This window comes from Leucopleurus acutus, assembly GCF_964270905.1.
Source record: "Leucopleurus acutus genome assembly, chromosome: 14".
NCBI lineage: Eukaryota > Metazoa > Chordata > Mammalia > Artiodactyla > Delphinidae > Leucopleurus > Leucopleurus acutus.
Window position 1 is genome coordinate 72159005 of NC_139156.1, and position 12190 is coordinate 72171194.

General features: G+C 36.1%; 1 protein-coding gene across 1 annotated transcript in view; it reads left to right on the top strand.

Moving 5' to 3' along the window:
* The window catches only part of ANK3 (ankyrin 3), a 333291-nt gene that overhangs the window by 108166 nt on the left and 212935 nt on the right, over positions 1–12190 (top strand). Inside the window, exons 4-5 of the mRNA XM_082855185.1 lie at positions 171–269; positions 8041–8139. Coding sequence (XP_082711311.1) covers positions 171–269; positions 8041–8139 — 198 coding nt within the window. The remainder of the gene's footprint in view (positions 1–170; positions 270–8040; positions 8140–12190) is intronic.

Here is a 12190-nt window from a genome sequence, read left to right on the forward strand (position 1 = left end):
CCAATTCAGTGAGAATTCAGCCCTCGCTAAGAATTGGGGCACGCTTCTCATGAGATACCTGTCAACCTCGTTCTCTTTGGGGAACTTATAGAGGGATTTGATATTTTGTAAAATGTTGAAAGTAGAGAGAAAGATGGGTGAGCTCATGTATCTTGCCTTTTGTTTTACAGAAAGGAAACACAGCGTTGCATATAGCATCTTTGGCAGGGCAAGCAGAGGTGGTAAAGGTCTTGGTTACAAATGGAGCCAATGTCAATGCCCAATCCCAGGTAAGCCTACGGCTCTACTGCCAAGAAGTGTTGTTATAATGATTCCCAAACAATGTTCTGGGTCAGGTGCTTGCTTGGTTCATGTATCTTCTAAGAATATAATACTTCAGAGCTATATCCCGTGAAGAACCAGATTACTCTGGATTATTCAATTTCATATATATCCTCATTTGCAGTACTCTTCGTGTGAGATGTAGAGATTTTTAAAAGGCATCCATCTGTAAAACTGGTATGTATGGCTAGTAGTCATAGACACACATGATTAGAGGACCTCTGTAATGTAGAGACTTATTCTGTTTTATGATGTTAGCTCAGATCCAGTCTCAGTATTTACTCACAGACAAAGGAAATGAGGAGGCCTATAAAAGAGGAAATACCCTTAGAAGTTCAGAATATATCGGTGCTTTATCTAGTTAAAAAAGGGAAGACAATAGTTAATTCCTGTTTACTAACTCAGGCATCATCGTTGTTCCCTGAAACAGATTAAAAAGAAAAAAACAAGCAGAAGAAACTTTAAAATCCCCAAAGTTTAAAATTTCCAGATTGTTAGTAATGAATATACACTGATAACTCCTTCAGAAGATCCTCCTACAAGCTCTCAGAATCTTCCATGAAGTTCTAAGGAAAATACCAATAGATTATCACTTGGCAGACTTTGAGTCTAAAAAAATTAAGTTCACTTTATTGTTCTAAAAATATAGGTCCTTATTATCCAAATTATTCATTACTATTCATGTCCCCACAGATGTGAGCTTGTGTAGAAGAGCAAACATCATCATAACGTACAAATATCCACTTAGGACCTGACCATTTTTTTAAAATTTTTTTGAAGTATAGTTGATTTACAGTGTTTTAATTTCTGCTGTGCAGCAAAGTGATTCAGTTATATATATATTTATATATATATATATATATATATATATATATATATATATATATATATATATATATATATATACACATTCTTTTTCACATTCTTTTCCATTATGGTTTATCAAGGGTATTGATCACACTAAGTGAAGTAAGTCAGAAAGAGAGAGACAAACACCATATGATGTCACTTACATATGTCACATACGACACAAATGAACCTATCTACGAAACAGACTCTCTGTGTCTGTGAGTCTGTTTCGTAGATAGGTTCGTTTGTGTCGTATTTTAGATCCGCATATAAGTGACATCATATGGTGTTTGTCTCTCTCTTTCTGACTTACTTCACTTAGTGTGATCACCTCTAAGGACCTGACCGTTGTTAAAACTGGTCCCTACTCAAACATTCCTTCCAGCTGAAGGCTGACATCTATCCTGGTTCGTCAGTGTCTACCCCAGGGTATTAGATTTTGAACCAATTGACTGTAGAACAAAGCTGCAAGTTTTGCAAAAGATGTAGGATTTCATGAAGTCAGGGAGAGTGATGCTGGAGGACTGCTGTGGTGTCGTGACTTTCTGGCAGTAGCTGCCCAGACTGTGTGAAGAATTTGGATGATTTCCTGACAGTGTTTCAAACTCGAATGATTTGAAAATCAAAAGGTTAAATGAAGAAAAAAAATTAGGTGAGGGCTTTGGTTCCCAAGTAGTTTTTGCAAAAGGACTATCTTTTTGCTTATGCTCTGAAAATAAAAAGTGAAGGATGTCAAGCCGACATATAATTTTGTTGCAAGAACATCATGCATTTTTCCCCCAACATCATAGTTGGTTTAGTCTTCATTCACTCTGAGAACCTGTACATGAATGCAGTTGTAACCTACCTTTTGTTAAATCATATAAAGTCATTTTTACAAAGTCTGTTTTTCTCTTTCAAGATGAGGTCTCAATCTAACTTTTTTCATTATTTACTGCGGCCTTTTGATCTCCACTTTAAATGCACTTGATTTCCTCAGTCTTTTCCAGTACTGATTATGTTTGGATAACAGGAGCCTCTTATATTTTATGGGTCCACAGAATTGTAGTGATTCTCTCCCTTGTTACTCCCACTGTAGCGATGAAAGCTCTGATGCCGTTGAATAACAGTGTCGTGGAAAAGAAACGGCACTGTACTTCCAACCACATGGCTTCTTGTATAATTGGTCTAACCTCTAGTTCCCTATGGTTGGACATTTGTTACATGGTCTATGCCACCCGTGCTGATTCCCTTTGATAGCTCACTTACAGTAATAAAGCTTTTCCAGAAAGGAGTGATATAAAGTTGAATATTGACAAGTATGGTACTTGAAGAGAAATACAGACCAGCTGACCACAAGAGGAGCACTGTGGTTTTCAACCAATTATTTTTAAATGCCCCTGTAATTTTTTACTTAGAAAATAGCTAGCGTTAAGCTCTGAGATAGTGGGAAAACTCTTTAGTCCATTTTCATTTTCCTATTTTCCCCCCAAGGGAGGGAAAAATTAACCTTCCCTTCTTTTAAACATTATGCACATTCATGACTAATGTTCAGAGGAGGCGTGGTTTTAAACCTTCTCTGAAATGTCTGGGAGAAGCTGTAGTTGAAATAAAATCCTAACCATATTTGATTTCAATGTATACACATCCTCTCCTGATGATGAAGTGTGGAAGGAGAACGTGGGCTGTGAAATTCTCTGTTCCTTGCAGCTGTGCTTGGAATACCCAGCCACCCACTTGACAGAAAACCTGCCCCCCTTTCCTCTGGACATCTGCCCCCAGAAGCTTTCTGAACTGCATCGTTCTGTGGACAGAATAAGTAATGAGATCACCATGCAGCAGAATGGAGTTTCAAAGATAATTCCTGGTAGCAACTTTTCAAAAGGAACTTTAAAGAACAGCAAGCAATAATGCCATGAAATGCCGTGAAATTCCATTTGGTGGCAGAACATAAAACATCCCAGGAATATTATTATTCGAGAAAGTGTATCCCTATCTAAGTGAAATTTTACCCTATAGACAATATTTAATAGCCAACAAGAAACAGCATAAAGAGAGCCCCTCACCTTCCTTAAATATAAAACTTCTCCTTGAAAATAAAAATGGCATGGGACAGTATCAAGTTCTGATGAACTGAGGCTCAATACACTAGGAATTTGTGGATATTCTCGTAATAATTTTTGTCATTGCCTTGATCTTAGGTCTTAATGAGTTAGTTAACTCTTTCTTATATTACTTAACATTCCAGGAATCATTTAGGCCTACCCTAAGAAAGAAATTGGGTTAGATAACTAAATTGTGATTTTAAAGAACTCTACTACGATTCCTAACTTCTTAACTCTACTAAGTTCTTAATACTTTATACGAAGGACAACAATGATTAACAGTGTTTGCTCTTGAAAAATCTCAAACTGCCATGTCAAATGACATCCCTTACGCTTTTCTCCTTCTCTCTCTTTATTCCATAATATAAGGTACCAACTATGTTTATAAAGAAGCAAAGTCTATTTCATATGATGTTTTGACTATCAAAGTATTCTAAATTGACAGGTTTTCACAGTGGTTTTACAAAGACAAGACCCTTTAATTAAACCAATGCTTCCTTTGTCTTTCTGGGTTTTTTTTTTTTTTTTTTTTTTTTTTTTTTTTTTTTTTTTTGCGGTACGCGGGCCTCTCACTGTTGTGGCCTCTCCCTTTGCGGAGCACAGGGTCCCGACGCGCAGGCTCAGCGGCCATGGCTCACGGCCCTAGCCGCTCTGCGGCATGTGGGATCCTCCCGGACCGGGACACGAACCCGTGTCCCCTGCATCGGCAGGCGGACTTTCAACCACTGCACCACCAGGGAAGCCCCTTTCTGGGTTTTTTAATGTTTCCTATGGGTGGGGGGCGGTCAGGTCCTGATGAAGTCAGACAATGGGTGTGGTCCAGATAGAGCCTTTCTGACCTTTAAACTAATAGCACACCTCTGATGGAAACAACCTTCACAAACATTAGTACCATATGTAAATCAGTACAAATATATCACCATGCCCTTGACATTTTAATTAATAACAGCACTTTATGATATACAAAGGCTTGGTTGGAGGAAACTAGGATGGATAAAATTGCATGGATGAAATTTAAGCCCTTATTTATATTGTTTCATTTCATTTTTATTTTATTTTATTTTGTTTTATTTTAGTGGGTATCAGGTAGCATGCCTCAGTACGGTCTATAAAACTATAAGTCTGCAACTTTGCATACTTATGATAACTCCACAATACTTACAATACTTACAATAACAGCATAATCAGAGCAGAAGGTACTGAAGATATTGGATAAAATCAGACATCAAAAAGCATACTCAGTCTTGAGCCTTTTGAGAATTCAGTGTATTGTTGCTACAGAAAAGCAAATGTAAATTGGGCCACCCATATGTTCCTTTTTGGTCAGCTCTTTGTTTTGGAAATTTCCTAAGTTAGGAAATTAATATAAAACCAGTGATGTACTTTTTTCTCTTAGGAGAAAAATCACATTCTTTCTGAAATATTACCATCTTCCCAATCCAGGTACTGTTTCATGAAAAATCATTACAGCTCTAGGTCATCCACACTGGATTACTTGTGCCTTAACCCTCTTTGTACTAGAGAGTAATGGTAATATTTTTATTCACTCTTTCAAAAAGATGCTTATAATTATCTTCCTAGAGCCATAACTAGTGTGTATGTGTTCTCACGCCTTGTCGATCCTTTCCCAATAAACAAAATTTGTATTAATTCGTGTTAGTTTCTATTGCTTTAATCCAAATAACTTCAGCAATTTGGAATTGTATGAGGAACCCATAGAATAGAAGGCTAAAGAAGCTTGCAGAAAGCTTTGGAAACTAGGTAGTCGGAGTGAGAGAACCTCATCAGAAGCTAAAGGGTAAGGTTGCCCTTTGATACAGTCCCTACAGGCCATTCGAGGGTGGGGAGGGGAGGTTTGGTAGAAAAGAGAATTGAGAAGGACATAGAATAGACGTGGAAGAGCAAGCAGAGCCGTGCCGCACGTGCGCCCACCCTGTGGTTGAAGAAGGGCAGGCCAGTTCACTTCAAAGTCCAACCAAGACAAGTCCTACCTACACATCCCTGAAGATGTCGTTCCTCTAAAGAAAACAGAAACGATACTGCCAAAGGAAGGGACCAAAATAAACACACACACACACACACACACTCAAATACCCAGTGTAAAATTGAAATTTCCATTAGGGAGGCCTCACCAAAACCATTTTGTCAATATGGTCAGCAGAAGTAGAATGAGACCATTCAAAGTCATATACTGGATGATTGCATTTACATGAAATTTTTACTACAGACCAATCCATCGAGATGGAAGGCAGATGAGTGGTTGCCAGAGGACATGAGGAGGGGCAAATGAGGAATGAATACTAGTGGTCCAGGGTTCCTTTATGAGGTGATGGAATGTTCTGGAGTTAGATGGTGGGGCTGGTTGCCCAACTTTGTGAACAGACTTAAAAAAACACTAAAGTTTACACTTTGAAAGAGTGAGGTTTTTGGTGTGTGAATTATATATCCATAAAAATATATAAAAATGAAACAGTATGAAAGAATGTGACCATTCAGAAAATGACCAGCTTTCGGGTAATAGCGGTACAATGGCAAGCACTCAAAAAACAAGAAGAAAAGCTATTGTGGGAACTATTCACTACAGAGCCCCATCTTACTGTGACCCGTGTCTACGTATTATTTCTGAGAAATTCCAGTTGTACACATTTCACTCTCTGCCATTGTGGAAAGGGCACACGGAGTGATCTAAAAGTTGTATTTCTTAAGAACCACTCTTTGGAAGCTCTAGGTCTGTAAGAACAGCATCTCCTAAACCTCAGTGCCTAGTTTGGGGTTTCCTTCAGGGGTCATGCAATGTTTGCTTGGTTCTGGCAGGTTTCCTCCAGAACAGGGCAGGTACACTGGGCTAGAAACCAGGCATTTGTAGGTGAACCAGCGTTTCTTAGGTAACTTGAACTACAGCAGACCTCTGCCCTGAAGTTGAGGATTCACTGACATATATATTATCTACTTGATATTTATGTCCGAGAGAATGACATCCATTTTGGAATTTTTCCTTAAGAACTTTACTCCTAAAATCTGAATCTTCCATCTGGAAATTTTGGGTGATGTGGAAAGATATATACTCAGTTCATAAAGTGATAAAAATCCACGTTGGTTTTCACCTTTCTTTTCTTTTTCATATTTTTAATATTTTTCCGTTTTTTTGGTTAAGAGATATTTAAATCAGCCAAGGATTAAACAATCTTTCATTTTGGTCAGATAAGAAAATGAGAAAATAGCAGTATGATAAAGGGTATCCTAAACAGCTTTCAGGTTCTTTCGTAGCTCTGGGAAGAATGACAGAGATGAAACCCACGCAGACACACACACACGCACACACACACACACATTGGGTTGCAGTTTTTCTAGGTTTCGTGTTTAAAATTGATAAAATCTTTCATAACAGAACAAAGCAGCAGTGAACTTAGTGATGTTACTAGGTAAATAATTTAAAAGGAAGAAGCTTGACTACTGTGTCATATTCCACTGCCTCTAATTTGGTGTCTCTAATCTTGAGCTTGGCAACCAAATAACCTAGTTTATTACATTTATGTGTAAAATAGAATAAGCAGAATAGAGGAACTCTCTGACGAATAAAGTATATATGCTATGGTAGATTTTTTACGTGATAATACTTTTATCAAGAATATTTTTAACTTACTTCCTAATTCTGAGGTAGAAGCCAAAAAAGTGAGGTTACCAGAGGCTGAATTACGTTCTTCATCATATAGTAATTAATACTTATAGTAATTAACCTAAACCTTTTGAATCACAAAGTTTTGAGTAATGTTTGGTAACATTTAATTTAGAATGTATTTACATTTATTCTTTGAGATTGCATAATGTAAACAACAAAATTTCCAGATCATTCAGTTAGATAGGACTGAATTCTGAAAATTGTATTCAAAGAGAATTTATTATAGTTTGAAAAATACCTGTTTTGGTGTATATAGCTTACAATAAGTTTTTTTAAATATTACAGTATTTCATAGATGTGAAATACATTGTTTTAGAGAATCAAACGTACATGCAACGTATTTGTACTAAGAAGCTTAAGATGGATGTATTCATTTGCTTCCAAGTTCCTTGGCAGTTGGGCACATTTCAGACAAAGATGCACAAGAGAATATATAATATATGAATGTGTGTGTATGTATTCTGAGCACGTCTTTGCAAAAAATGCAAGGAAGGATACTTGTAAAGAGTAGACTACTAATAGAATTCGACTTTAAAGTTGAAGATGTACCCTTTTCCAATTGCTGCTCTTTCCTTTGTTCTAAGTCACCCCGTCTGGGGTAAGTTTGAAGCTGTAGGAAATTAATATAAATTCTTTCCAAAGTAGGAGCTATTTCAGGTGTTTAATTTTATGTAAAAGTATTACATATTTTATTTAAGATACATAATTATTGCTTGGGATAAAAAAAGATTCATTGGGACGATGACCAAGTGTATTTTTATGCATATTCTCATGGCGTCTAGTAAAATCCTTTACTCGTGGTAAACACTCAGTAAGTAGTTGATGGTTAAATGAAGGTACATATTTATCTAAAGTGGATATATTGGTATGAATTATACTTAGACAAGTAGCAATGAACCGCACTCAAACTATGAATTAGGAAGTATAATTGTGAATTATACATTCTGCTTAAATCATGGTGCTTAGGTGTTCTACTAAATATGAATATATTAAAGTATTATTAAAATTATTACGTGCGAGATTTCCTGGAATATATAATATCATCAGTACAGTGGAAAGATAGATTTGCTTTAAAAAGCCACAAACATTTTAATTCTTATTTTGCAGAATGGTTTCACACCATTGTATATGGCGGCCCAGGAGAACCACCTGGAAGTTGTCAAGTTTCTCCTTGACAATGGTGCAAGCCAGAGCCTGGCCACGGAGGTAAGACACTTTGGTTCTTTCCATGGGTAAGTTCACGTGTTTATAGGGCATTTTATCAACCTGAAGCTATAACTTGAGAATTTGTCTCACTGGTATGTCATTGCAGTTGTATATTAACGTGTGGGCTCGCAAGGTTTTATGAAATATATTAGAAAACTCTAGTCTTTCAAGAATCTTCCATTGCAGAGATACCCTCTCTGCTCTTAAATGCCTGGCTCTACCCTATAACTGAGCTGTTTATTTACTATTTACATATTTGCTTGAGAACACTTATCTGCTTCTTACAATTTTCCCTCAAAAGCAGCCACTGTTTTGAAATATTTTTGTGATAAAACATAAGTTTTAAATCTGGTTTTTTCCAAATTTAAGCTAGCATAATTATAATGATTGGATTTATATATTTCTGAAGTAAACTAATTAAACTCACACTTCTAAACAAAACTAGTACACATTTTTAAATACTAGATAAAAGTGGTATTTAAAAAAAAAGTTTGCAGTCAGGAATAGAGGAGTTATTTTAAAATAAAAAGTTATTTAAGTCACTGGTACTGTTTTAGGTAATACAGTTTATTTTTTAAACTAATCTGGATGGAAGATTGTAATCCCTTGTAAAGTGTATCACTAGAAATCTATTGCTAATAATAAAGGACCAACGTTTGGGTATTCTTTATTTTTAACAAAACCAATGAATTAGAACAGATGTAGGGTTATCCTTGTCATAATACCACTCCTCTGACTTTTATTCTGAAGTATTTCCTGAATGGCACAAGAAAGATGACAATACAGGGATTGCATATAACCTCACCGTTTTTTTTGAGATTATGCCTTCAGGGGAAACCACCAAGTAAATGAAGAGGCAGTTCACACAAAAAGAAATACAAATGACTATAAATGTTTAAAATACCTCACCCTCCCTCATAGTCAAAGAAGTATTAATTTATTAATTAGATAAAGAATGAGATCCAGTCTTTTGCCCATGGGATGAGGAAGAAATTCAAGGGGTAGAAAAAATTGGAAGTTAACTACCTTATTGGTGAAGTTGACAATTGGTTGCAACACTTTTGCAGAAGCAGTAACTATCAAAATTAGTATTTATACACCTTCTTACGTAGCAATTCCACTTCAAAGAATTTCTGTCACATATATTAGAAGATAATGCAAAAAAATAGTTATTATATAAGAAGCTCAACAATATGATTACTAATGACAATTTTTAAAAAACTAGGAAGGACAAATAGGGAAGTCATTGGATAAATACGGCTCTACTTAGACAGTAAAATGCTCTTCTGCACTATTAGCAAGGAGACAGGACTGTATGTACTGATACAGGAAAATGTCCGTAGTGTATTGTTACCAATGGTTTATTCTGAAAATTAGGAGGGAGCCTTACTTTTCACTTCATACCCTTCAGTTCTCTTGGTGATTTTTATCTTGAGAATGTATTTTTAAACAATAATATCCTTAGAGCTCGGTAAGAAATAACAAAGGAACCAACATTTGTAGACGTCGAGCAGGGCCCATCCTCACACTGGGAGGAAGTAGCCTGAGTGAGTCCCTCAAGGACGAAGAAGCGCAGGTCTCATCATGCTTTGCAGGGAGAATGGGCAGCAGAGGTTGTTGTAGAAGAGGAAACCCATTCGCATTTTTGGATGGAAATACGAAATAATATAAATGTCCTGATGACAGCAATTCCTTAGTACTATTTTCGTCTGTGAAGGACAGGTAGTATTCTTTTTCAGGCTGCGATGGACAGAGCATCAAGGATCTCTCCTTTAGAAGCGAATATAAACCCAATTAACTGCTAATAGATTAGAGTTAACTTGTCAGCTAATTATCAGTAACTCACTGAGTTCTCCAATTTTTTTAAGCTTTCAAGGCCCCAAAAGAGGCACTACAGCCAAGTAAAAAGAAATATTATATGAGATCCTTAAACAACTAATTCAGTCTTTTAGCAAGAAGATAGGTAGGTAGATAGGTAGGTAGATAGATAGATAGATAATGTAGATAGATATGTAGATGACATGTAGATAGATAGATATGTAGATGATAGATAGATAGATAGAGATATGTAGATAGGTATATATATACATAGATAGGTAGGTAGATATATAGATAGGTAGGTAGATATGTAGATAGATAGATATGTAGACAGGTAGGTAGATATGTAGATGATATATATGTAGATAGATATGTAGATGATAGATATATAGATAGATATGTAGATAGAGATATGTAGATAGATAGAGAGGTAATGCAGATAGATAGATTTTTTTTACTCCTTTATATTAATTTCAAGAGGTTTTGGGGGGGGTTGGTAGCTTTAAAAAATAAATGAATGAATGAATGTTCTAAGAACAAATCACATCCATGTCTTCATGAGGGTGCTAGTACATCACTATACAAACAACATCTATTGATTATCTAGAGCTATTTGAAGCTTTGACTGAATTTTTATCTCTTCTTTTGGATTATTATTACTAGAGACTAAAAAGAACAGCAAGAAATAAGATGTTTCATTCACACAGTGTTCTAACTACGATTTGCAATGATATTGGTATCATTTATACAGAAGTCTGTATTTACAGAATGAACAGTAGTGGGCAATGAAAGGATTCCTTAGATAGAAACATTTTAATAGGATTTTTAATTTATTATATGATGTGATATTGCCAAGGTCCATCAATACATTTTTTCTTCCATATGTACCTTGTATATATGTATCGAGTCTTTGGCATGGTTGTGGTTTTCGAAACCTTTCCTGTATTACTGTGTACTACATTTATATCTTTTCCATGGATATCTTCCTTCTTTTCCATGGATATCTTCCTTCTTTCGCTAATCAAAATTTGGAAGCATGAGGTAAATTTATTTGTTCACTTATATGGCACAAGTAATTATTAAGCACCTATTATGTGCCAGACAGTCCACAAGGCAGTGAAGTTTCTCAAGGAGCTCGTATCACGTTTCCTTTCGGCTTGTATTTTCCTCTTAAGAATAACTGTACAGAGCAAACCAAACCGTTTAAACTTGGTTTGGAAACAAAATCTAGAGCTGCTAATTTTAGCTGTTAACACCTTAGGGCTGGTACTTTGTGTCTTTAATTGGTTTGTGCAGGAAGCACATTCTTGTCAGTGCTAATGTCTCAGCTGCAGTTGATTTTCTGGTACAAGGTAGTTTCCTTTATGTATAGGCCCTGTGGATTGAAAAATTCCTATCAGTGGAAATGTAGCCATTTCATTTGGCTGCAGAACAGAAGTGAGCTGTCATTTTTACCCCTTAGGTTTTGCTCACGTTTTAAAAGTGAGATGCAACGTTAACTCTTAATACACAATTTTCCTTTCACCGTTCCATTTTTTTAAATGTATTTTTCTCTTTTTTTTCCAAAAGTAATATATTAAATAAATGAGAAAGTACAATAAAAAGCAAAAAGAAGAAAAAGCCATGGTTAATTTTCCCTAGAGATAACATTCTGTTTATTCATCCAGATTTTTTGTCCATGTTCACAACGTACACATTTATCTTAATGAAAATGAGATCATATATTTACATGGTTATGTAGATTCCTTTTCCCATAACATTAAATTACACTCTAAACTTTATGTCCCTCAATGTAACCTGTGATATCATTTTGATGACGTCCAGGTTGTATGCAGCCTTTCTCCATTATCTTACATACGGTTGCAGGGAATGTCCTTCCAGCTGCGTCAGTGCTCATCCTCTTCCTTATTTGGGTCTTCTTGGAAAAGTTGAAAGTGGCAAGTGGAACTTCAGCCAGATCTTGAGGCTTGGAGCACAGATAGAATTTGTGTATATAGAACGAGGAGGACATTTCAGGGTGCAGCAAATAGCCTGAGATTAGAAGCCAGGGTGGAGATGGTCCGCACGTCCACAGTAAGGAGAATGGAGATGATTTGTACGAGAAGAGCCTGGGCAATACTGTCACTTAGGCACTTGGGGCCAATATTTTACACATCCTTGAATACAAATGTGCTGATTTGCATTCAGCCAAATGAGTGGTAGGAGTGGTAGGTGTTTTCCAGCAAGGAATACA